The 26,839-nt window shown below is 43.7% G+C and overlaps 2 protein-coding genes across 2 annotated transcripts in view; one reads left to right on the forward strand and one right to left on the reverse strand.

Annotated features, from left to right (window-relative positions):
• The first annotated feature begins 3,933 nt into the window (after positions 1-3,933).
• Positions 3,934-11,737, forward strand: PIGH (phosphatidylinositol glycan anchor biosynthesis, class H). Its single transcript, XM_006873050.1, has 4 exons — positions 3,934-4,147; positions 8,609-8,818; positions 9,763-9,846; positions 11,645-11,737. The coding sequence occupies exons 1-4, from the start codon at positions 3,968-3,970 to the stop codon at positions 11,735-11,737; spliced, it is 567 nt and encodes a 188-aa protein (XP_006873112.1). The 5' UTR covers positions 3,934-3,967.
• A 2,536-nt stretch (positions 11,738-14,273) lies between these two features.
• PLEKHH1 (pleckstrin homology domain containing, family H (with MyTH4 domain) member 1) overlaps positions 14,274-26,839 on the reverse strand; it is a 79,191-nt gene continuing 66,625 nt past the window's right edge. Inside the window, exons 17-28 of the mRNA XM_006873051.1 lie at positions 25,862-25,974; positions 25,156-25,332; positions 24,738-24,835; positions 23,873-24,050; positions 23,210-23,365; positions 22,133-22,233; positions 20,518-20,659; positions 19,437-19,579; positions 19,203-19,332; positions 17,524-17,610; positions 17,116-17,262; positions 14,274-14,435 (exon numbers count right to left, since the gene is read on the reverse strand). Of these exons, the coding sequence (XP_006873113.1) occupies positions 14,274-14,435; positions 17,116-17,262; positions 17,524-17,610; positions 19,203-19,332; positions 19,437-19,579; positions 20,518-20,659; positions 22,133-22,233; positions 23,210-23,365; positions 23,873-24,050; positions 24,738-24,835; positions 25,156-25,332; positions 25,862-25,974 (1,634 nt within the window). The remainder of the gene's footprint in view (positions 14,436-17,115; positions 17,263-17,523; positions 17,611-19,202; positions 19,333-19,436; positions 19,580-20,517; positions 20,660-22,132; positions 22,234-23,209; positions 23,366-23,872; positions 24,051-24,737; positions 24,836-25,155; positions 25,333-25,861; positions 25,975-26,839) is intronic.

Raw genomic sequence — 26,839 nt, forward strand, 5'->3', positions numbered from 1 at the left:
TCAGAAGAGACACTGAAACTTGCTCTCCAGTATAGAGATGCTAAAGCAAATGGAAGAAATGAGGAGGTCCAAGAGCTGAACAGAAAATTTCCAGGATCAGCTCGAGAAGATAAAGCCAAATATTGCAACAAAATGTGGAAAGATCTGGAATCAGAAAACCAAAAAGGAAGAACACGTTCAGCATTTCTCAAGCTCGCGGAATTGAAGAAAAAATTCAAGCCTCTACTTTCATTATTGAAAGATTCTCTGGGTGAATTATATTCCTTCTCTTTCATATTCCTACAAGATCATGGTTAAGAAAACTTGTCACTTCATATTCCAATAGGTATGTGAAACAGCATCATAGGGTAAGCTGATTCTGTGATCTGACAACACAATATAGCTATGAAGATTCTAGAATTACTTTATCATATTTGTTCGTATTAATTATGTATGTTGAAGTGTCTTTTTCTTTCTGTGATTCAACAATTGTGTATTATCTAATCCCACATAGGTTCTTTAAAAAAAAAAATAGTGCTTGCACTTATTTAAAAAGCATTATTTGAAGCATATTATGGAAATAATAAGCTAGAAACTGTTTCCTCCACTAATTAAACAATGCTGCCTCTCAGGTCAAACCTATTCCACAGCAAATAACCATCACCACCTCTCAGGTCGGACAGTAACTTTTTTTTCCCCTGCACATTTTTGTGAAGCTAATGAACGGATCTCCTATCACAATCATAAAACACATAGAATTTCAAAATCAATAGAACTGAAATATAACCAAACACTTTGCATTTGAGTCAGTTCTGATTCATAATGACCCTATGGGATACAGTGTGGCCCTGGTGTGGCACTGTGGGTTAATGCGTTGGACTGCAAGGTTTATTTGAACCACAAGGTCGCTAGTTCAAATTCACCAACTGCTCCTAGGAATACAGGGTCACTATGAATCGGAACTGACTCGATGGCACTTATTAACAACAGCAACATAGGGCAGAGTTGAGTTGTGCTGTGATGCTGTGGAATAAAGTACTGGCCTACAAAGTCAGTTTGAGCCACAAGGTCAGCAGTTCAAACTCATCAGCTGCTCCTTGGAAACCCTATACAGGGTCACAATGAATCAGAATGGATTCAATGGCACTTAACAACAACAACAACAGGACAGAGTAGAACAGCTTCACAGAATTTCCAAGGCTGTAAATCTTTACAGAAGCTGACTGTCTCACTTTTTTCCTGACAAGTTCTGGTGGTGCCGTGGGTTAAGTGTTGGGCTGCTAACCAAATGGAAGGTGGTTTGAGCCCACCAATGACTCAATCCATGGGCTAATGGATGAGGCAGAGCAGTGTGTACCTCTTTTTACTGATTCATTATAACATTATCTAGTGGTGGATCTACTAATTACCACAAGTTTGAAGTAGTGATGAATGGAATGGAAGTGACAGTTTGAGATATCTATAAAATTATTGTGAAATGAAAATATCTGTGATTTCTGTTGGTGACAAAACCACTAATACTAGTTAGTTTGTTGTCTAAATTAATAATCAAAATAAATGTTAAATTTCAATGAGAAGTTAATGAAACTGAAGATGCAATTTTTTCCCCTATCCAAGTCCACAGACTCTGAAGTCTATCTGTGGAGCCTGGATAAGTACTACAAGACTAGAGATTTATCTAAAAGAGTAGCAGTGCTTATCTTTGAGTGCTGGAGATACGAATGATTTAAAAAATTTTTGTGTGTGTGTTTTAAAAAAATTTCAATTTACCAACATTATTTTTATCATGATAAAAGAAATTAAAGGATATTCACAAAAATATATATTGGAAATATATCAATATGTATATATATATTGGTTGGTAAGATTTGGGACACAAAAATTGTTGGAAAAACAAAGCAGTGTTTGAAGAAAAGGATCAGGATGGAAAATTGAACCTTACTTGTACCAGAAATCCTTAAAACTGGTGCCGTCTTATCTGAGGATTCTAGACTCATGGAAAGTGAATGGCTGTGTGCTGGCAGCCAGGAGGCAGGCTTACAGAATGTGCCCTTTGTTTGTTTAAATGATTATATACTCCTGTGTGTTTTTGTGTATATACCCCCCCACCACCAAATAAAAGAAAACACGTACACACACAAAAAAAGAAGGAATAGAAGCAAATACCTTTGAACGATGATGCATGGAGAATATTGTAATAATTACATTGAAACAATGATGAGTGTAAAACCGATGTTCTCCCATGTGGAGTATTACTCAATTCACAATAAAAACTTAAAAAAAAAAAAACTGGGGCCATCTTCACACCACTTATCCTCATACACATGGGATCAGTTTCCTCCATGGTACTGCCTCAGGATTGAAGTATCATACTTGTTCTAATAGGCTACACAGGCTGCTCATGGGCCACATCTGACGTAAGAAGAGGGAACCCACAGGCAGCATAAATTTAGTTATCTTATTTTTCCATACACGTTGTGTTTCACACTCCTGTCTTACCTTCCAACAGAGGTTTGGGAGAGAGAAGCTAGAGAGTAAAATTCAACTCCTTACAGTCTACAAGGAGCTCTGGTAGTGTAGTGGTTAGTGTAGTGGTTAATCAGAGTGCTAACCTCAGGTCAGCAGTTCAGAAACTACCAGCGGTTTCGTGGAAGAAAGATGAGGCTTTCTGTTCGCCTAAAGATTTACAGCCTCGGAAACCCTGTACAGGGTCGCTATGAGCCGGAACTGACTCCACAGCACATGACAACAACATACAACCTACAGGAGTCCTGGTGTGGCGCTGTGGGCTAATGCGTCAGACTGCAAAGTCGTTTGAACTACAAGATCAGTGGTTCAAGCTCACCAACTGCTTCTTGGAAACCTAATACAGGGTCGCTATGGGTCAGAACTTAACAACAACAACAACAACAACAGAGCCTACAAGGAGTCCTGGTGGCACTGTAATATAAGCACTGGACTGTTAATGTAGGGTCATCAGTAGCTCAAACCCTCAGCCACTCCTCTGCTCCCATGAAAATTTACAGATGGTATACAGGGTCGCTATGAGTTGGAATCCATTGAATGGCAGTGAGTTTTTTTGGGTATAGAGCCTACAAGACCCTTCTGGATCTTCTACCCCCATGCACGTGTCTCTCTAACTTTTATATTCCTCCAGTAAACCATTCTTGTTCCCGCCTCATGGGCTTTGCCTTTGCTGGTCCTTCCTTCTGGCAGAGTCCACCTGCAGAACTCCCCTGACCAGTGTCTGGCTACTTCTCTTAGAGGAAAAATCTCCTCACAGAGATTTTTCCTTTAATGCCTTAGCGTACTCAGCCAACCCTCGCTTACCTGTGGTTACCACACTATTCCAAGGGCACCCTCTGAAATTTCTGTTTTTTCTCCCACTAGAGGAAGCTACTTGAGGATAGAGAATTTGTTATTCATCTCTGCATCCTTTGCACCTAAAACTATCCAGCACCAACTGTTGTTGTTAAGTGCCCTGGAGTCGGTTCCGACCCACAGCTACCCTGTATAAGGGTTTCCGAGGAGCTGGTGAGCTTGAACCACCGACGTTATCGCTCAACCCGACCTTGCATTGAAGTCCAGAGCATTCGCTCACAGCGCCACGCTCATTCAATATGTAATGAAAAAGAGAGAGAATGAAATGAGGACTGTGTCCCTAGGGCGCACTCTGGCTCAGAAATAGGAATCACACTGTCGAGGAACGCACGCTTATTAATATTGGTTTTAATCTGTCGGCTAAATTGTTGGCCTTCTACGACAATTTGGAGGAAACAATCAAATAATCTGAAGATATCGAGAACGCCGTAAACCTCCCCCAGCCTAAGAATATCGAGTCTCAACGCGGAAGTGCGGCTGCGCGGTGCGTGCTATGGAACGTGGAGGCCTTCTCCCGCTTTCCGGAAGTGGGTCTAGAGCCGGCGAGACGGCGCGAGGAGTCGCGCTAGAGCGGCGCGGCGCGGTGCAACGCGGCTGGGGGACGGCTATGGAGGACGAGCTGAGCTTTTCGGATATCTGCGGCGGCCGCCTGGCCCTGCAGCGCCGCTACTACTCTCCAACCTGCCGGGAGTTCTGCCTCAGCTGCCCTCGGCTCTCGCTGCGTTCGCTCACCGCTGTCACCTGCTCCGTGTGGTTAGCAGCCTACGGACTCTTCACCCTCTGTGAGGTAATGGCGGCTCGGCCTCTCCTCGCTCTCGGAATCGGGGCTTCGCTTTGAAAGGCTCCCTGGGGTCTTTGGCCTGACAATCCGACCGTCGTAAGGTCGGAGGATGGGGACTCGCGGCTTCTGGTGATGCCACTCCGAAACTGAATAGCTTTTCATTACGTTTAGTCAAGTTTGCCCCCTTTACCTTCTTTCTCCCTCGCATGTTTTTGTGGCTCCATTGAGCACACAGCGTAGCTCTTGCACAACTTAAAACTTTTAACTTCCCTTGCGCTGTGTAGTAATAATGCTTACAGTCATTTAATGCCAGAAGTTCAGAGCACTGTTAGTGGATCGCCGTCATCCATCTCTTAAGCGCCTCGGAAGTCTTCTAGAAACTGTCTTTGCTTTGCTAAGTGTGTGTGTGGACAGACAAGCTTTGAAAAGTCTCCTGCAAAAGTACAATGAAAAGATCGTGGGATTTTCCCATGAGCTTTCTGAAGCCCCCTGTTATATGTACCATGTGTTTACATGATATATGAACACAACACACATGCTGAGAGCTTGAAAGCAGCTCTTATAGTGCTTCCTATATATGGGGCTGCTGACTGCAAGGTCAGCAGTTTGAATCCACCAGCTGCTTCGCTGGACAATGGTGAGGCTTTCTGCGCCCATAAAGGTGTACAGCCTCGGAAACTATGCAGCCTCGGAGAGTCGGAACAACCAGATGGAGCAGCAGCAGCAGCAACAATCTTTGTTTTGCAAGGCAGTCCACCTTCCTCAACTTAGTGTTTTCCAAAGAATTAGGAATTTTTGGACACTATTAGTTTCTGTGCTCAATTTCCAGACTAATTCCCGTTCCCCCCCGCCCCCCAGCCTGTTTTAACGTCTCTAAAGTGGAATGAATATTTGTTACACCACCTCCACAGTATTGTTATTGTGTGCCCTCGAGTTGATTCTGACTCATAGGGACCCTACAGGACAGAGTAGAATCCCCCCAAAGCAGTAAATCTTTACAAGAGCCCACAGCCACATCTTCCTCCCACAAAGAGAGCTGGTGAGTTCCAACTTCAGGCTGTTTGATTAGTGGTGCCACCAGGGCCACTCCTTTCACAGTAGTTGCCTAAGATCAGCCCTCCTCACTGAGAAGGCAACGTTGTTGTTGTTGTTGTTAAGTACTGTGGAGTTGATTCCGACTCATAGCGACCCTGCACAGGGTTTCTGAGGCTGTAAATCTTTACAGAAGCAAAAAGCCTCATCTTTCTCCTGAGGAATAGTTGGTAGTTTCAAACTATCAACCTTGAGGTTAGCAGCCTGATTCATAACCACTACCAGAGCTACCAGAGCTTGAGAAGACAACATAGTACAATGGAAAAGAAAGGGTGTCTGGAATCAGACAGCCTAGTCCAACCAAGCACCTGCCCAGAATTCAGCAGCTACTTTCTTTTTTCAAAAAAGCTTTTATTGTGAATTGAGTGAAGGTTTACAGGGCAGATCATCAGTTTTACACTCAGCAAATCATTGCAATGATTATAATCCCCTCTATGCAGCGTAGTGGTTACGAATCGGGCTGCAAACCTTAAGGTCAGCGGTTCGAAACTACCAGCCGCTCCGCGGGAGAAAGATGAGGCTTTCTACTCCCGTAAAGATTTACACCCTCGGAAACCCTGTACAGGGTCGCTATGGGTCGGAACCGACTTGAAGGCACTTAACAACAACAACAATGCACCCTAAGCCAACAGTATTTACCTCTATTACCGTTTTTTTTGTTTTTTGTTTTTTTTTATGTACATATTCCACAGTGGTAGCTTAGTGGTTACACATCGGGCTGCTAACCTCAAGGTCGGCAGTTTGAAACTACCGGCTGTTCAGCGGGAGAAATATGAGACTTTCTGCGCCCGTAAAGATTTATAGCCTCAGAAACCCTATACTGGGTTGCTATGAGTTGGAACTGACTCTAAGGTACTTAACAACAACATTCCACATTGAAAATATATATTCGTTTAAATATCCACAGGGCACATTTTGCAAGCCAGCCTCCTGTCCACAGGCACATTACCTTTCTCAGTCCGTGGGCCTAAAGTCCTCTGCTGCTCTGTCTCGCTATCCATCGCCTCTGCCACCTTCTCTGTTGTCGCCGCTTTTCTGGTTAGGATCCCTCAGCCCTCTCATGCCCTTCCCTCTTGATGGTCCTAGGGGCCTCTGTTCCTGAAATGGCATATAACTGCACCCTCCCCCCTTTTAGTTATGCCTCTTCTACATTTAGAGTTATGACAATCACTATTAGTCCTGATAAGTTACTCATAATTGAATCATAAAATCTTACTCCCATCATTATCAGACCCATCCAGACAAGAGGAACACTATTCAGTGGGGAATTCTATTTTACCCCCCTGGTTCTGACACTAAGCACCCTCATGAAAGCTTGTAAGCCAGCCACTTAGTGCCTTTATAGCCCCCCAATTTTGATAACTAAAATCTAAGTTGCCCGTCCCTATTAACCCAGTGTACCAAGGAGGCAAGCTTGATCCTTGATAGATTTCACTCTTAAACTTCACTGCATCACTTCTTAAGAGCTCGGTGTACCTAAATTTCTTATCTTTCTTCCTATTCCAAGCTTTTCCTCAGAGTAATGAATCACAGTTAGGTTTTAGAAAGGAGTGCTACAAGGGGAAAAAAGGCCCCCAATTCTAATATGTTTGATTTTTGTTGTTAAGTGCTGTCGAGTTGGTTCCAATTCATAGCGACCCAATATAGGGTTACCAATGAGCAGCTGGTGAGTTTGTACCGCTGACCTTGCAGTTCAAACCAAACTTGCAGTCCAATTTGCTTATTATCCTACAGTGCTGCACCAGGAATCCTTAGTAATAATAGAACATGGAAAACAAAGGAAGATCATCACGAAATCATGATTGGAGGGAAAGAGACCATGATTGGGACATGTACACTATTGCAAATTAGAAAACCTTAGAGGATTGGTTCTGGGGTCCTCTGGACACTTTGTTGGTTGAAGTGTGACTCAAGACCTTGTGGCTTTGGTACCCTAATTTCCATTAACGATTCACCCAGGCAAATCCCTGAGTTGGATTGGTTTGGCTTGGAAGTCCTAATAAGCCACTTTCAAACACACATTATCCGAGGAAAAAGCTTTCAGTTAAGGTCCGAAAGAACTCAAGGATGTCAAGACTCACCATGGAGTGGGCTCCAATTATAAAAAATGTTGTTAAAGTGCTGTCAAGTTGGGTCCGGATTCATAGCAACCCTCTATAGTGTTTCCGAGGAGCCGGTGGTGGGTTTGAACTCCCATAACTTTCTGTAAACCAAGTGACTAGAATTTACGCTCTAATGCAGGAGTGAGAAAAATCTGATTAAAGGATTTAATTCTATTATGTTAGTATTTTATACAAGAGTGCTTAAAAAAATTCGCAAGGGAAAAGAAGGAAAAAATAAAAGTGGAAAAATGGAATGAAAAGACAATGGAATTTTTCCATGAACTTTTTGAAGTACCCATATATATAGTGGCTTAACCATAACCCACGTGAAAGAAACATACATCAATTGAAAGACAAATCTCAGCTTCAGAAACATTAAGTTTGTGACTGTGTGTCTTAGATTCAAGGGGATAAATAGTAGTCTTTACCACATTTATTAGACAAGAGTTTCGCTTCAAGTAACCCAAAACGATTGAGAATTAAAGGATATGGAACTTAATAAAACAAAAAGTCTAGAGGTTGGAGGATTCTGGAAGTCCTTTAGCAGACCATCCTTCATATATCATTGGCTAGAGTTATCATATATTCACTCTTAACCAATCATTGGAAGAAGTGACTCATTAATAGGCAATGAGTAGTATCTGCTGCACGGGTGCTAAGCACTTTACAGTTGTTTAGTCTGTGATTTGGCACTAAATAATTCTGCTGAGGAAGCATGAAAGGAAAAGATTTGGGTCCTTAAATTGCATTTTTGGAAGAAAAGTCTCTGAAATTGGTGCGTTGGTGAACATTTTGCTGTGAGTTCTCCTCTATAGACCTATCTATTTGAAAGTTGTCTGGATCTATTTCACTGTATTATTCACTTGAATATTGTTAGTTGTTTCGTGTTGATTGTGACTCAGGATTAGAGTAGAACTGCTCCATAGAGTTTTCAAGGTTGTGACTTTTCAGAAGCAGATCAGATAGGCCTGTCTCCATGGGTTCAAACCACCACCCTTTCTGTTAGTAGTCAAGCACCATTTACCCAATACAAGGACTCCTGTGTATTTGCATAGCATTTCAGAATCCAGGTAAGAGTGGTTGCTTTTTATGTCTGGCTTCCTCTTAAATAGGTTTCTTTCATCTGTTCAACTCACAACAGAACAAAGACTTTCACCTTTCCTTTTTTCATCGTTGATCCTCGATTCCCCTCTCCCATTGGACTTGTTATACAGCAGCAATGTGCAGAAGACCACGTGGTAATCTTACTGCCTCTGTCTGGCTCTCTCTTCAGAACAGCATGATTCTCTCTGCTGCCATCTTCATCATCCTCTTAGGCCTGCTTGGTTACCTCCATTTTGTGAAGATCGATCAGGAGACTCTGTTAATCATTGACTCCCTGGGCATCCAGATGACATCATCCTATGCCTCAGGCAAAGAAAGCACCACTTTCATTGAAATGGGCAAAGTGAAGGATATTATCATCAATGAGGCTATTTACATGGTAAGTGTTTATATGACAACCTTCTCATGACCAAATTTTTTTCTACTTTGAATTTTTTGTTGATACTATGTTTTCAGTAATGGTGGTGCTGGTTATGTGCCGTGGAGTTGATTTTGACTCACAGAGACCCTGAATAGGGTTTCTGAGGCTGTAAATCTTCATAGAAGTATAAAGCCTCATCTTTCTCCTGCAGAACTGCTGGTAATTTTGAACTTTTGACCTTGAGGTTAGCAGGCTCACTTGTAACCACTACGCTACCAGAACACCTTGTTTTCAGTAATGGAGGTGGCAAATCAGGGCAAATTGTATTTTTGAGGTAATATTGATTTTGATACAATTATGTGGGACAAATATTTCCCAAGTGGACTCTGGTGGTAGGAGTTGTGGGTTGAGGCCATTTCTTCAGAGTCCCACAGTTGTACGGGTCCCCACCAGCTAGTAGCACCACCAAGAAACCTGAGAGGCTGAAAATATTGGTGGATGATATATGTCTCTTTTGTCATGAAAGGGAGAAGTATTATAGGCATTTCTGGAGAGAATAGCAGCTGGGCTATTCCTAGGTCCAAACTGAATCTTAATATCTACGTATTTGATGCTACAGAATTAAACTTGAAGACTCTTCTGCTTGTAGTGTTTCTTTTTTGGCTGACGTATTGATAAACATTAACGGTGAAATTTATGTTGAAAGTTGTAAAGGAAGCAACAGGTTTTTATGAATAAGGAATCAACATTTCACCTTTAATTCCTAGCCCAGCTTCAAAACCATCTGTTGTTGTTGTTTTTCATTTAAAGAATGAACATAGACTTCTCTCCTGTTTCCAGGGTATCAAGTGCTCTACTACTTAGAGATAACCATTTATGAAAAAGTTTTGAGGCTTCCATTGATTAAGAAAATGAAAACAAACTGAGTTACACGTAGACTTCTGTTATTTATTTTCTTACAGCAAAAGGTGATTTACTACCTCTGCATTTTATTGAAGGATCCAGTGGAACCACATGGTATATCCCAAGTAGTACCTGTCTTCCAGGTAAGCACAGAATACTTACGTTCTCTTTCTTCAGAGAAATCTACTTCCTCTTCTCCTCAACCCCGCATCTGCACTGCTATGTATGTTCAGGAATATAAACTTTTGTTGTGAAAATTTTTGAGGATATCTGACAGCCATTTTCAGGGAGAATCAGGATTTTAGTTACTTTAGAAATTCCTGAGGCAAATATGTTGTTTGTTGTTATGTGCCATGCAGTCAGTTCTGACTCATAGCGACCCTGTACAGGGTTTCTGAGGCTGTAAATCTGTAGGGGAACAGAAAGCCTCATCTTTCTCCTGCGGAACAGCTGGTAGTTTCAAATGGTTGACCCTGAAGTTAGCAGCCTGATTTGTAACCACTATGCTAAATAGTATGAATTCATACAAATTTTAGCAATTTCATACAAATATGTAGCAATTCTGCCTATAAATGACCAGTCTTCTACTTTGACTCTGTCAGTCTGCCAGTATACAATCTGGTCTTATGCCATTGATCTCCACATATGATTACATAGTGTTTTCTGTTTTCCTTCTTAAGTAATGATGCACATTTTCATGCATCAACAAAGGCCATTATACTTATTTTAAATAATTATCTAGCATTCTGTCATGTTGAAATATCAGTTTACTTTAGCCACTCTAATGCTAGCTTTTAAAATTTTGTCCACGTTACTTTTTGGTTTGCTGTTACTAAAACATCCCTTGTACAAACATGATTATAATAGATTATGTTGTTGTTACATGCCATGGAGTTGGTTCCAACTTATAGCGACCCTGCACAGGGTTTCCAAGGCTATAAATCTTTACGGGAGCAGAATGCCTGTGGAATGGCTGGTAATTTCGAACTGCTGACCTTGAGGTTGGCAGCCCGACTCATAACCATTATGCTACCAGAGCTCCTATAATAGATTATAGAAATGTATATTTACGTTTGCATTTAACCCTGCTTGCTGCCTTTCTTTTCTTTCAGAAGATTTAAGGCAGCTCAGCTTAAAAAAAAAAAAAAGCAATATAATTCCAAATTATACCTATAAAGTTTATGAATAGCTTTATGGAGATTGGGCTCCAGAGATTGGACCACTTTACCATGTTGTTGGGAATTTGTAGTTGCTTTTCTGTAATTTAGACTTGCAGTGGATTTAGCTATTTTTTTAGTTTACTATGTAGGTACAGCATTTACTAATTATGAAATATGTACTCTCTTTAAATGACTTGTCATATTTCCTTGTATTTCTTAATAGTTTGTTTTAAAAGACCCATCTCTTCTATTAGCCAGATAGAATCTACATAAGAATCTATATATTATATATTTGTAACCATTTTTTTTATATTTTGGGTAACTCCTATTAAATACTATTTTTACTTTTTTTTTTTTCCCATTTGTGGCTTTTCTTTTAGTTCAGTTGTCCCACATTTAACTCACAAAACATTTCTCAATATTTACATATTAAGCTGTCCTTCTGGTCTCTGAGGACTCTATATAATCTTAACTTGTGGTATTTCTTGAGAGGATCTGCCCTTGTTACTCCTCTTACTTACTCTTAAGGCCATAACATTTAGACAGGCTAAAAAACTGTCTTTTGAGTTCTTGCCTCACAGTTCACAGGCTGGGCTATGGGCAGTTTTCGATCCCTCGCGCAAAGTGCTATAAGGCCTGAATTTTTGCTCTCTGAGCTTACATCACTACCATTTCTGCCCCTTGATGTGGGTGAGAGATTGAGTTTGTACATGGATGCAGCCCCACTGAGCATTCTCTTAACGTTCATCTTGACTCTGCATTTCTCGCCTTTGGAATTCAGAGTGCCAAGCCCCGGCTGGACTGCTTGATTGAAGTGTACAGGAGCTGCCAGGAGATCCTGGCACACCAGAAAGCCACATCCACAAGCCCATGAGGCCCAGCATTCAAAAGGCCAGTATTGTCTTCCATGGAGATGACTCTTAAGCCATAGTGGCTAGTTTCTTTTCTGTATTCTAAAGCATCAGGTGGACACATTCCTAGGAACCCAGTGTGGATACTGTGGATCTCAGAGCCATAGAGCAGGTGACTGAAACCTAATTCATTGTGTGATGTTGAGCAACATATTTCTGTGTATTTTAGTGTTCCCCTTGGTAGGTTTTGCCTACTTCACCAACTGAGGGGAGACTTTATAAGAAATGATTTGTCAAAAATTATATCAGCAAAGAACAGTTATGAAATTCCTAAGCACATTCAGTTTACTTTCTGTTGGAAATGTGTGGAATAAGACAGTTGAGAATCTGATACCAGATCTGTTGAGAAAGGTATCATTCCCAATTGCATAGTACCCGTGTAAAAAGTTAATAAAAAAGGCAAGCCCTTCAGCTACTGATGAGCAAAAAGAAATGTCACAAAAGACTATATTCTCTGTCCACCTGGCTGTTGTATTCTGTACAGGGTTAATTTATAATTCTCAATAAACAAATCACCTTCCAAAATATACACCATTGCCTGATTCACAGACAGCTGCTTTTTATTGATAAACATGGCATTTCAGTCATGGGTATCAAGCACATGAATACTTTTGTGTTACTCAGCATTATTTATGATTTCTCAGCATTATCTATGGTTACTCAGCATTATCTATGCCAAGAGGGTTGAGTCAAAAGGTCAGATAGGAGTTTGACTTATTTTCCAAACATGGGACTCCTGTGTTAAAGGAGGATTAACATAGAACTATAGAAACTGTTGTTTACAAGAAAGCTTCTTCTGTATGAAATTAGTAAATCAAGAGAGGCTTCTCGAAGGGCTGGGAAGGAGAGAAGGTGGAGGAAATAGAGTAGGCTCAAGTTCAGTATGAAAACAACTCCTTGCTTATTTCTTGTAATTTTTTTTTTAAACTCCCCCACCCCTCATTGGTCCTAGAGACAGTCAAGATATTATAAAATCTGAACTGTAACCTCCGTCTTTTACACCAGCCCTTGGAGGAGTTATCCAGGAACTGTGGTACATGTGAGATGTGGTTTGTTCGAGGTAGAAACGTCTCAGCTAGATCCTTAAATTCTGGTGCAAAAGGCGGGAACAGAAGTGGGAGATGGCTATAAAACTGCTACCTTACAAAGTCAAGTTCAGTTATAAGAGGCAGACTGATGTGTTTTTTCATCATGCTTGTCAGTTTAAAGGGGGAAGAAGGGGACGCTCAGAGCGGCTGAGGTGTTTAGATAAAATAGTTGCAGCCATATTTTTGCAGTGTGCACTTAGCACACATTGTTAGGGTTAAAGGATCGCTTCTTAGATGCTACTGCTAAACCCATCCAGTTTCCAGCACTTTACTGACAAGTGGTATGCCTACATTAGAACTATAAAATAAAACTCATTTTCAGAGTGTGAACTCTTCGTTATTTTGTTAGGTTTTGATTACGGGAAGGTCAGGGGGATGGGGGTTGTCAATGATGGCAAAAGGTAAAAGAAAATTCCTATTTCTTTCACCTGATTCTATTAGGTTAGGATAGATGTTGCATATGTGTCCTCTGTTTTCAAACTAATGCCCAGCAGAAGTTTGCCAGAAGTCTTGAGCAGTTCAGGGCCATGAGCCTGGAGGGAGTTCTCTGTGTTCCTTATCATCTTTGTTAGCCTCTCAGAGCAGCAAGAGGCAGAGCATATTTGCTTGGCCTTTCAAAGAGTGGGAAAACCAATGAAGCCACTCATCCTACAGTAGTGAGCACAGCCTTCACTGCCCAATAAATTACAGCGAAACAGGGAGAGGTCAGATTGGACAACCCCTTGTTTGGGCAGTTTGTGTACTGAGTTTAGCTTGTAGTCCAATGAATAAGAGAAGAGTTTCAATCTTAGCAGGGATAGCATGTTCTGCAAAGGTCAGGGGTTGCTGCCCGAGAATGGGTACTGCAATCATCTACTTGCTGGTAAAGGGAAGGGTGACTCTATGCTTTTTTATCTGCCTTGCCTACATGTAAAGCTAATACCTTCCCTACCTGGGAAACAAGTCCAGTTTTAATGAGTTCTAGGTTTTTGTTAGAGGTTTAGTTGAACTGGAAATTTTAGTCCTATCCTGTTCAGGGATGTTGGGAAAACTTCAAGTAAAAATCCCCAAATTAGGATTACATACGCTCTTGAAAACATGAATTTCCCTGAGAGTACCTTGGCGTATAGCACTGCTGCCCTCAGGTACCGTGGACTATCCCGTCTATGTCTAGAATAAGTTAGCAGCCAGAGCTCAATATTCTTATGGAAAAAAAGTGAGTGGCCCTCACTGGGTTTTTAGAAATTGGGCCCTGAAATTTTGTAAGGCACCAGGAGAATAAAGGCTTTGTGGACACTAAAATACGCAAACATTTTCACAGGATAAACCAAGGAGAGGACAGTTACACCCATCTCAGTAGTATCAGACACCCCAGGAATTATAGCTAATCCTACAGGGGCCAGGTTGAGGCATGAGGGCATAGGAGAAATCTTCACAGTAATGTTGGACCCTTGGTAGCATGTGGAATAAAAGCAAAGAACTGCCGTCCATCTAGTTCCCAAGGTTGGCGGGAAACAGGTGGGTTGCTTGGTGGGTTCACAGTTGCAGAGCAATGGTTCATATAGCTGGCCATGATACAAGTAGCCTCTGCTATCTAAGGAGAAGACAAAAACAAAGGAATTGAATTGGCCTTGGTTTGAATTCTGGCTTACTAGGCATATGTTGGGTGCCTAACCTTTGTGGGCTTCAGCTTCATCGTCTCTTAAATACCCACTTGTGAGAAAATGTTCAAAGGGAATCATTACTGTGAGATTCCTCTAGAGGCCCAGTGCAATGGGCATCTGTTGATCTGGAGGTGCTCTGAGATGCACAGTATCCTCCCGGGAAAAGGAGCAACCGCTATTCTGCTCTGATTGTCTACAGGGCTGGGGAAAGAGGGCCTTCTGGGAAGAAGAATCCTATCCTCTCGTTTGGCAGGTGGTATTAAAAGGAGAAGTAGGTTTGGCAAACTGCAACTTTAGGATTAAAAGTAGAAGCAGTAGGGTTTCCAGTTATCCTAAGAAGAAAGTCAAGAACTGTAAGTCATCTTCGTAGATTTTTAAGCATTTACAACTGTTATTTTTGTTAGTCAACATTTCCTGTACCATAAGGAAAGGGGCATATGTGGAAACTGTCTCATTTTGGATAGTGTTGGGCACAGAAGAACTCAAGAAAGAGTGAGATATCCTTCAAAAGGAAGCTGGTCTGGCTCTAGGATGTGATACGAAGTAGAAAAGAGAAAATGGGCCTGCATGGTGCTGGGGCCTGGAGAACTAAAAAATGATAACGTGAAAAATATAATAGCAGCTGAACCAGAATTCGTTACTCCCCACTAGCTCTCTTGGCAACAGCCATACTTAATTAAGGAATTAAAATAAATAAATTGAGACATATTAATCGAGGAATTAAATAAATGAGACATGGGGGAACCTGCGCATGAAGAATTCATTGTTTTTGCAACAATGAACTATTTTCTTTTTCTTTTTCTTTCTCTTTCTTTTTCTCTTTGGATGGCAGAGCCACAAAGAGTTGTTTTATTATTTTTTATGCACAGACCCCTAGTTAAATTTTTCTCTTGTTGAATCATTCTCTGATTTACTCATGATTTTATTAGTTTCCCTTTTTACTTTAGATTTTTGACTCTCCTACACTTTAGTATAGTTTCATTAAAAGTTAGAAGCCACACATTAGCTACATTTTATTCTACTTGTAATCATAGGTAGTTTTAATACTTATATTAACAATGTTCTTAAGACTGCTAGGAGACAGGATTTGTCAATTGAACTACTACCAGCTTAGGTTTAGTGATTGTAAACATTCTTCCTTGTAGTCTTAGTTTAAGGCAATAAAGAATCCTAAACATGAATAGACCATAAATAAGTGCTGTGGGTACAAGAATTTCAGAAAAATTTTAATTAGAGTATAGATAAGGGTTGTGAGAATCTACAGTTATATAAATAAGAAGTCTGATCAGTAAAATAGGGAAATTGTTTTGATAGCCTCAGCTTTCCTGAGAAGGGATGTTTCTGTAGGAGGAAGTTAAGGAAGTGTAAATTGCACCTGACAATTAGGCTTGATGGCTTAAGATTTGACTAACAAAGGTCAAGAAACATGTAAAGTTAACTTGCTTTTCAGAACTTGCTTTTCAGAGAAAAGAACAGATTTATGTAGGAACAAATGTTTAACTAAAAGGTTTCAAGGCGCCTGAATGTCTCCTATGCCTTGAGGTAATGTTTTTGCTGTAACTTCTCATCCCTGTTGTAAATTTAAGAATTGTAAACCATGAGGAATGTGCCCCAAGATAGATTGTACCTTGATGTCATTGATTACTATGAATGCAATGTTTTCTGTAATGGTATATAAGGGCGTTGTAAGATAGAACAAAGTAGAAGAAAGGAAGTAGAAGTAGAGGTAAGTAAGAATAGAGGCAAGAAGTAGAGGTAACAGTAAGTAGAGGAAGGTAGAAGAAAGTAGAAAAAAGGAGAGAGGTAAGAGATGTAGAGGCAAGAGTGAAAGAAGTAAGTAGAAGCAGAAAGAAGTAGGGAGAGAAGAAGGAATATGAAGTGGAGAGGAGACGAGACAAGAATGGAGGGAGGATAGAGAGAGTAATGTAGAGAAGAAGCAGGGGAGTGGAGTAGTAAAAGTAGTAATGTAGATAATGAGGAGTAGTAGTGTAGAAAGAAAAAGAATAAGAGTAATGTAGAGAAGGAGACAGTAAAGAAATGGAAGGAGGGAAAGGGAGAAAAGAAACAGAAGAGATGAATAGAAAGGAAGCAGGAGAGGAGAGAAGGAAAACAGGAGCAGGGGAGGGGAGAAAGGAAGCAGAAGAGATGAGCAGGAGAGCAGGGGAGTAAAGAATGAAAGAAGTAGAGTATTAGAGTAGCCATAGAAATAATAAATAAAGCATGTAATAAGATTTTGAATTTATCATGACCCATGACTCCATGTAATCCCTTAATCGCCGATGCCGCACCCGCCTTCGGAAAAAAAACCTGGAATAAGTATGCCGGGGCTGGCTCTCGGCACTCTTTCCACCTCCCAGGTCAATAGTGACTACTGAGATGCAACTCTACCTGAACCCTTTGGAATGTTGACTGTAGCCCAAACCCACTGCTCTCTTGTGGAGCAGCTGATGGATTCAAACTGCTAACCTTGCAGTTATAGACAAGACCAAATACTTTATAAGGGGGCAGGTCCCGTATAGAATACCATCATACTCCTAGATTCCTCTCTAAGCTCTAAGCCCACCACATCATACCAGTAGAGTACAATATTTTAGCAACTGCTAGACCCACCTTAGGAGCAGTCATTCGGAAGATCAACTTTTCAATGTGGCTTTTTCCAGAGCTCTGGTCTGGAATGGTTCTAATCACAAGCATGAAGTCATTCCGGCAGCCACCAAATGTAGTCACTGAAGAGTAGGGGTAAGTGACATGCACTTGCTGTGGAAAGGTCAGAGTTAGTCTGAGGAACTCTGCACCTGCCTCTGAATCTAGGAACATTCATCTGTCTTTCTTAGGCACATGTAACTTTAACCAGAAAGGGAGAACTCTAGAATCATCACAATTTGGAGAACTATGTCTTGAATGTCTAGACTGCAGGAGAGCCATACTTAGGCAGGGTGTTGGGAAAGCTCCTGTCACTTAGCTTAACTGAGAGAGGAGAAGGAAGGGGTCAAGGAGCCAGCCCTCATCCCTCCATACCATAGTGTTGTGGTCCAGAATGCTGACACCATCCTCATTCACAGCAATCCACACTACAGCATTCTCCGTGAAAGGTAGCTGGGCAGGCTGAGAAACAGGAAAATTTCTAAGGCAGATCCACAGCCTAGGGATCCTGAACTGTAAGAGCGCTCTGAGGAAAAAGGTTTACCCAGGGGTCTGCTAAACAGTCATTTTCAGCCTTTTTCTCACCTTGGAGAATTAGAAAATGGTGTTCATTTACTGTAGTAAACAAACAAAACTGTTTATGGCAGGAGGCATCTGGCCTCGAGGCTCTATTACCTAACCATCCAGAGGTAGAGGAGTCTAAGCTCCTGGCACACCTATAAACCCATCATGCCCCAGAACACTGTGGTGCAGAACAGAGACCAGCCTTGGCTGCCTTGCTATGGGCATGGAGAACAGGGTGTTTCTTCCTAGCGCTCTTAAGACTGACAGTGTTTGCCCAAGAGACTCTCCCAGCTGAAGTGTATCTTGCTTCAACCAAATTCCTAGGGACTGTAAAAGAAACAGGCAAGAATGAAATTTTATGGACTTTAGGCCCTGCCAACCAGTGAGAAAAGTGACTAGTAGGTATGCTCTTCCTTCAAAAGCTAACCTCTACCATGGCTGCAGTAAGGTGATCCAGATTTCCTATTCCCCATTCTTAAAAGGCTGGAGAGAAGGATGGGTAATCACCACCTTTAATAGAAGGTTTCCCCAACCTTCAAGACTAAGTGGTACTCCCCTGTTTTAACTACACCCCTGTACTTCAAAGCACTTGTAAGAGTTTATTTTAAAACTTGAAAGTACATATACATACATATGTTGTGGTTGTTAAGTGCCACTGAGTCAGTTCCGACTCATAACAACCCTGTATAGAGCATCCAAGGAGCGGCATGTGGGTTTGAACTACTGATAAATATAGAGAGATTGATGTTTTGATTAGGTGTTATTTTCCCCATTAGATGGATGGGAAGCTCCATGAAGGTAAGAACTGTCTGATTTGCTCTCCTTGTAACCTCAGACAACTAGCGAACAGCCTGAAACAGCAGAAATGCAGCAACTATATTGGCTGATTGAGTGTGTGACTATCCAGTGCTTGATCTATAGTTTCAGGAGGATCAGTAGCTTTGAGGATAGGATAATCTCTGTGATTATGTATGAACTTCAAGAACATCAGACAATCAGTGAGGAAAAGTTCCAATTGAAATTAATGTTGGTTACCTGGAATCTGTACAGATAAAATTCACCTAGGCCTGAGTAGTTTGATTCCTTTGTGTGCCATGGGAAGTCATTAGAGATTGATTTGTTTGGGTTTAAGCATTGCTCTAACATTCAAATTTTTTGTAATGAAAGCACTGGAGAGAAGATCATCATATTAAGGCTGAACACTTGTGTGTGAATGAGTTGATACTATCTTTTCTTTCAAGGAAGAACAAAGAAAAGATGAGGATCACTCTGAACTACTTCTGGCCCAGAAACTATGAATCTCAACTTTGCCCTGGACCTTAGGTCTATAGAGTATGCCAGAAATGGGTGGAGAGGTAGTGACCCCTGGTGGTTGGCTGTTAGTGTGGAGGCCGAGGCTGCAGACTCAACTGACTCAAACATGGCTAGATGGAGATGGAAGTTACATGGAAATTTGGGGCACTCCTGAGGGTGTAACCACCGGCCCCTACCTGAGCAGTAAAGAGCTTAGCACCAAAAAAGGGCCATTTCCGAGCCACAGTCAGGTAGATGCGGATGCACTCAGGAGGGGAACAGCCTTGTAGTGCTGCCCACTTTGTGGTCAGCATATCTGCCAGGTGCCTAGTTTGGACAGATGGAGAGAAATGGTACCAGTTGAGTGCCACAATGTTTTCATAGCAGCGATGCCTGCCCACAGTGACACTCCCCAACACCTTGTAGCTTACCTCAGCTGTTCAGGGGGGACCCCGTGTCTGTAGCGCCTTGGGTAGAACCTGTCTAGGACTTGCTGGAGGAGATGCTGAGCTTTGGCAGGGGGTGTGCCCCCAGGACTTGGCAGGATAGGCCTCTCCAAGTCTCCATATTCTACCTATGGTAGAAGCACATGGGGAGATCAGTCAAGAATCTAGAGGTGGATGCGGTGGGGGTTGGGGTGCTGCTGGAGAGATGAAAGAAATCATTATTTCATTACTGGTCTGGAGTGTGAATGGATGTGAAAAACATTTGTATACAGAGCCTTTATCTCAAGTTTCACAAACACTAGAGAAACCACCTTAGGATCCTAGGATATTAGAGATTGTCTAGACTCTTCATTTTGTAGCTGAGGTTAGTGCCTGCTATCCAAAGATATAATTAGAGGCAGACAAGGGAAAAGGATTTGGGGATTCTGGCTTCCAATTCTATAAATACGGGTTACAGGACTGAAGATGCTACAGATTCCGGAGTATAGCCGTCCACCTACCAGCTCTCTGACCCTGACCAAGTACAGACTCTGAGATAATACATGTCAAATGACTAGCACAGCACTCACTGGAGTATTCAGTAAATGTTCATTATTACAAGAGCTACTAGTATTATTTCCATCCCCTTCAATATGTAGGTCCAGACTCTTTCCATAGGAATCCTGAAGGTGTCCCAGATAGTTTTGACAAGACAGCCTCCTAAAGACAGCAGGGAGAAGAGTCCCAAGTCTGAATGAGAGTTTTGTCTTTATGGTCTACTTACAGGATATGACAGTTTACAATAATATTATGAGCATAAGCTCATTAAAACAACCCTGTTGGGGCAACTGGTTGGTATTTTTGTTTTCAGTAAACTGAGAATGGAACTAAAGCACAGAAGTGAAGTGACTTGCCCATGATATCACAGCTAAAAGGTGGCTAGGAGTCAAGACACAGGTCTCTGGATTCCACCAGGTCTAGTGTTTGACACTTAGCCTTGATGTGCTGGAAATCAGCTTCTCCCTTGGCTGTCCAGGCATCTGCAGACCCCACCCCACACTCCCCACCCCATGAGTCAGAAACTTACCTGGGCCATCAGGGCAGCCATCTCAAGAGCCAGTTCCTTGTTGACAGGGAACTTCCCGGCCACTATCTCTCCACTAGTTTGTGAGGCCAGCAGCAGCCGCTCTCGCTCAGTCTCCCCTCTGACTTGACTCCGAAAGTACAGCCTACAGGGCAGACAGTAAGAAGACGCCAGGACTCAACTTGGCTCCCAGAAAGGGACAAAACTCTCTTGGGATCTGTTTATTTACATTTTTTAAAAAAGAAGATACTCTTTTTTTTTTTTTATACCTTTGTGTACCTATATTTTATTGTCTCCAGAAAAATTTAACCAAGTATTACACAGAGCAGATCTAGGGCCATGTAGGTGTCATACCAATAATACTTTGTTGTTAAGTGCCATCGACCTGGTTTTGACTCATAGTGAGTGGCCACCGAGTGGATGATGGATCTGAATTGCCGACCTTGCAGTTAGCAGTCCAGTGCTTACCCTACAGCGCCACACCAACACTCTTAAAATTCCAGTGCTGTTGTTGTTAAGTGCTGTTGAGTTGTTTCCGACTCAAAACGACCCTGTACAGGATGAGTTGTGGATGATGGGTTTGAACAGCCAACCTTGCAGTTAGCAGCCCAGTGCTTATCCTACAGCACCGCAATAGGACTGCAAGATTCCAATAGACTAATAGAAGTTACTTGCCTGGAGACATGCCTGGGATAGAATTTTCTTACTTAAGTCAGGATGTCTACTACTGTATTTCCTGGAATTAATACGCAGTTGTTGTTCAGTGCCATCAAGTCAGTTCTGACTCAGCTCCTGTACAGGGTTTCCGAGGAGCAGCAGTTTGAACTGCCGACCTTGTGGTTCTAACCAACCTTGCAGTCTAGTGCTTATCCTACAATGTCACACCAAGATTCCTCAGGAATTAATAAGTTATTAAGTGCCATTAAGTCAGTTCCGACCCATAGTAACCCTGTATAAGGCTTTCCAGGAGCAGCTGGTCAGCTTAAACCACTGACCTTATGGTTCAAACTGACTTTACAGTCCAGTGCATTAACCCACAGCACCACAGCAGGACTCTAGGAATTAATACATTGTTGTTAGTGCCAGAGTCGATTCCAACCCATAGCGACCCTGTATAGGGTTCACAAGGGGCGGCTGGTGAGCTTGAACCGCTGACCTTGCAGTTCAAACGGCTTTGCGGTCTGGCTCATTAACCCACAGCGCCATACCAGGAATTAATATAGGAGGCATTTATTCTTTGTTTTGGAGTCATGGCATGCTGCTGTAGGATAACTGAAAGGCTGGCAGTTCAAGCCCATTAGCCACTCCTCGGAATCCCTATATAGGGTCACTGAGTTAGAACTGACTTGACGGCACTTAACAACAGTTTATTTGTAGCCTTAAGCGTTTGGTGCCCATACTCATGGAGTTGGTCTGTTTTCTTGGAGGGTCTGTGTGGTGTACAGGAAGGCTGATGGAGAACCTGAGCTCCCCAGAGCCTCAGAGAATCAGTAGAACCAACCTGGTCCCTAGCTCATGACTACCACGCTGTGCTATGCCTGTCATTGGGGAGGGGCTGAGCTGGCACCCTCCTGGCAGCCCCTGTGTTTGGCCCCACCCCCCAGCTAGTGCTCAGGACCTGTTCTTGTACATCAGCTTCACGATACGTGTGCCACCCTCAGACTTCCCAGAATGGAGCTCCTTCAGGGCTTGTTCCCACTTGGAGATGGCATCGCAGATCTTGAAGAGGCAAAAGACGGAAATCAGTAAAGCCTGTGAAGAGGGAAAGCCTGGTCCAACTATAGCTGGCCTTGTACATTACAGAAAGTCAGAGCTGAGTGTCTTATCAGGAAGCTGGCCTGTGGGGCCTCATGCTCCCGGAACCCTCATGAGGAGGTGGAGAGGGGGAATGAGCCCTGCACGTGGTGTAAGCAGCAAAGGAAGGAAGGCTGTCTTCACTGTCACCCTCCCACCCCTAACCCCAGTCAAAACACGTGACCTTATAGCATGGGCTCCATTTCCATTCCACTGACTGCCATTCTTGTTAACAAATTCAGCCAGAGGCCAACTGTTTAGCTTTTACAGGGGATGGACACTATACAGAGAAGACATGGCATACTTAATGCCAAGCAGTGGTAAGAGACTATCGCAGCTTTTGTCTTATTGCCATAAAGCAAATACTGGTGCTGAAATACATCCATCAAGTTCTTCTGCACATCCCCACCAAAACTTAACATTCCCCATGGTACGAATCCCAGACTACAGTACAAAGTAGGTCTTTCTGAAGTCACATTCAAGAGCCTTTGCTTACAGATGTACCATAAGGATCTGCCCCCTTAAAATGCAAATGGACCTAGAAGCTCAGGCAGTCAGGGTACAGGGGTGGTGCTGGTGTGCAGCATGACCCCCAGTGGGTCCAGATATACAGGTATGTGTCCATAGCAGGCTCAGCTGGAACTGTTGCTGAGAGGTGCCTCTGTCCTTCCGACACTAGGCTGAGGGAAGCAGGGTGTGGCGATCCTGTTTCCAGAGACACAGCAGGCACACACGGCTTTTCCCTGCCTGCACTGGTACGGTTTAGGACAGCACAGAGTGCCGGCTCTTCTCAGACCCCCTCTGTGTCTTTGGGTATCAAACAGATTGCTGAACAGTCACACCCACCAGACAGACTCTTCCCCCACCACCAGGGCTGGGAGGTGGCTGGGAAGACTAGCACCTTGACACTCCCCTGGAGGCAGTGTTCCAGGTCCCTGCCAGAAGGATCATCCGTGAAGAGGAAAAAGCCAGAGTGGGAGGACTTTCTCATGCCTGTGTCCTGGTTCAGCTGCTGGAGGAACTCTTCGACTGTGGAGGAACCATCAAAACCTACGACCTGAGGAGAGAGTGAACTTCCTGGGATGAGTTCATAGGGCTAGTGAAGGGGTCTATGTACAGGTGGTGGGAAGGGCTGGCTGAATGGGGTGGAACTAGGGGGAAGGCAAGATGCCAAAGCAAGGTTTCCAGATTCATATGCAGAGGGCAAGTGCTCAAGGCCTGAGTTTGCCCATTGTGACAGAATTGGGCACAGAGGGTTCCTTCTTTACTGCCAAGCTTTTGCATGCCTGTGTTCGTGCCACATTCTTGGTCAGGGTTTCAGCTCCCCTCTTTGTGCAGTGAGTTCAAAAGATGTATTTCCAGGGCACCGAATAGTGAAGTGATTTAAGTTCTTTTCTTCCTGTACACTGATACTAATCCCCAACTCACCAACCCCTAAAAGCTCATCCCTTTTGATGACTTACATATTAAGACCACCAAGCCTAAGAAGGCCTAGCACCCACCTAGTCCAATAGGGCAGTGATATGAGAAGTCTCAGGGCAGGGAACACACCCAGGCTTCTTACCTGGTAAGTCCCATTGGCAAAGTGCACAGGGATGCTGAAGGGCAAGGAGTGGTGGAAGGGGTTCCGTAGTAAGATGGACACCACTTCCATGCGAGAAGGCCTGGCTTCCCGCTCTCCAGTCTGCAGAGTCCGCTCTACTGCCCGCTGGCAGTAGGTGGCATACTGGCCAGTCTCATTTCTAAAGATACAGGTTCAGGAAGGGGAGGGTATTAAGGACTCCACACCCATAGCACCCTAGGTCCTTTACTGAGACCTGTTGTTGCTAAGTGCCATTGAGTTGGTTCTGACTCATAGTGACCCTGTACAGGGTTTCTAAGGAGTGGCTGGTGGGTTTGAACTGATGACCTTGTGGTTAGCATTCTAGTGCTGATCCTACAGCACCACACCAGTGGTCAGGTCAAATCTGTCGGCTAGGGCAGGCTGTGAAAAAAACCCAAAGTCTGAGGGTGTTAATATGCCATTCAGGACCTATTTGCTGCAGGTTGCTGGTATGGCCATTTTCTTCCAGAAGCCAGAAGAATACAGCAACAGCGAATGAAAACTTAAGAGCAACATGGCTTCAGATGGCACAGGACAAGGCAGTGATTCTCTATTCTATAGAAAGTTGCCATGAATTGAGGCCGACTCAACAGCAACCAACAAGCGCATGGCTTCACATGAGCACACCCACACAACATCCATGGATACATGGACTGTGTGCTGAGAAGCTCACACATGCCCAGATCCACAGGTTCCATTGTGTAAATCTCAGGGGCGAGAAGAAGCTTTCTCCATTTGGTGTATCCCGCAGCACCCTGCGCCCCTATCTCTCAACTATGCCATGGTTGGGAGTGTTAGAATGATGGAGGAAATGATGCTCACTCACCTGGGGTCTGCGTGGCGCTGGAGCTGCTGTTTGACGTACCAGAGGACATGATGCTGAGGCAGGAAGAGGGGGGCACACAGAGCCAGGAGCTGCCAGCACTAGCAGGGAAACAGGCACCATGGGGTGAGGGCTGGGCCTACAGCACCCTCTACCTTCACAGTCCTGTGCTGCAGAGCCTTAGCACCCCTTCCTCCAACCAGAGCCCCCACCCATCTGTGGGACTGGATGGTCAGCGTTTGTGGCCTTTATGCTTACAGATCCAGACAGGGCACCTGCACTGAGGCAACTATGAGCATGCTGGCTGTCCTGTCCCTGGCTAGCTCCAAGGATACCTGCCCAGTCAATGCCTTCCACCTTGCCCCCTCCTGGGCAGCCCCTGCCAATGGCTGTCAGCGGTTCTGGCCCTGGAGATGCCCACCTGTATGAGGGAGTACTTCTGAGGTGGGCGGCACCTAGTCTGCTTCAGGAGTTGGCAGTAGATCTCACTCTGTAGCTCGGGGTGAACCAGGCACACTTGTAGTGCTGTCTGGGCCAGGGACACGTGATAGTCCACTGAGGTGGCTTCCACAGGCACGTTGATGAAGAGCTGGCAAGACTTGAAAGGGTAGGGCGGTGGGCACATGAGAACGAAAGCCCCCTAATTACTCCCTCTGTGACAGAGGGGTGGTGTCTCTAACTTCATGGGGAGAAGTTAACAGGCAGGGCCCCAGGAGGCTCAATTCACTGACAGCGCCTCTGAGAGGGGCACACTTCTGGATAGAGTCTTTCTTTAATAAGTTCACATAATCAAGAAAAGGAGGAGGAAATTCAAACAGGCACAAATAATATTCTGAATAGGTTGTTAATCTCTCAGATCCAGAAGTGCCAGAAGTCCTGCTTTTCCTGCTTTGAACTACAGAAGGAGGGGTGCGCCTCAGGGGCATTTTCATTGGCATTGGCACCCTCCCTCCCTGTCTGCCCTGCATGAGGATTACATTCCTGCCATAAAGAAAGCAGTGGCCATCCTATCCCGGGGGCTTTCATTCCTTTCTTTCATCTGAGTATTAACAATGCACCACAGGCAGTGCCTGAGCACATGTGTGGGTGCCACTAGCCCGTGGGCCTGGGCTGCACTCCCACTTTACCTTGAAGAGCTTGAGGGCCTCCATCTGCAGTGCCTCGGAGGGCAAGGTGGTGAGGGAGGCGCAGAGGCCATCTTTACTGTAGCACAGCATGGGATGCCTCCAGAGAGGGGAATCTGCCCAACACACAACACCAGAGAGCTGCAACACTTACCATTGAGGAGAGAACTGCCTCCCACTCACATGGTGGAACTGGAACACAGGTTGTGCGGGGTTTGTCATCCACACTGCATCCACACCGCAGTCATGCAGCCGCAGACTGTAATTAGCACACTCAGTGAGCATGACTACAGGAAGGTGGCTGCCGCTTTACTCATGGAGCTCCAGCAGGGGGACGGATGTGTGTAAGGTTATGGGCATCTGAGTGCACACATGTGTGCAGGCCAGGCCTCCCTGAGTATAGGGAGCAGCCTGAAATAAGCCTCAGAGCAGTAGAAAAGGGGCATGTGTGCCTTCAGTTAGTTCCTCAACGTTCGGGTATCAGTAGAAAATGACCCCCAAACACCCTAGGGTTCGGTTCACCTGATCCCAGTGTAGGCACCATTTGTTGATTAACAAATTCTTAACTATAGATTAACCAGTTACCTTTCTTTGTTCAAACTTCGGCCGAGCCAACAAAGCTACAGACTGAAGAGAGTAGTAAAACATTTACCAGGTCACCGGAGAGACTCGCCCAAATAAACCCTCTCTGACACAAAGAATGGTCACTTCAGTATCTTGACCAAAGACAGGGGCCCTGGAGCTCCCCTCTGTAGATATTTTAAAAACAGCCACAAAGCCGCCATGGTGGCACAATGGTTAAGCACTCTGCTCCTTACCAAAAGTTAACTGGTTCAAACTCACCAGCGCTTGCCAGTTGAAAGGACCTGGCAATCTGCCCCTTAAAGGTTACTACAGTCTGGGAAACCTATCGGGCAGCTCTGCTCTGTTTTATAGGGTCACTCCAAGTTGGAATTGACTTTATGGCACAAACAACTTCCT

Source organism: Chrysochloris asiatica, unplaced genomic scaffold, assembly GCF_000296735.1.
Source record: "Chrysochloris asiatica unplaced genomic scaffold, ChrAsi1.0 scaffold00221, whole genome shotgun sequence".
Classification (NCBI taxonomy): domain Eukaryota; kingdom Metazoa; phylum Chordata; class Mammalia; order Afrosoricida; family Chrysochloridae; genus Chrysochloris; species Chrysochloris asiatica.

Bases quoted from the DNA above. Each gene is read 5' to 3' on its own strand.
- PIGH (XM_006873050.1), top strand. From the start codon at position 3,968: ATGGAGGACGAGCTGAGCTTTTCGGATATCTGCGGCGGCCGCCTGGCC. The intron at 8,819-9,762 runs GTAAGTGTTTAT...ATTTTCTTACAG, and splicing joins TCAATGAGGCTATTTACATG to CAAAAGGTGATTTACTACCT. The intron at 9,847-11,644 runs GTAAGCACAGAA...TTTGGAATTCAG, and splicing joins AAGTAGTACCTGTCTTCCAG to AGTGCCAAGCCCCGGCTGGA.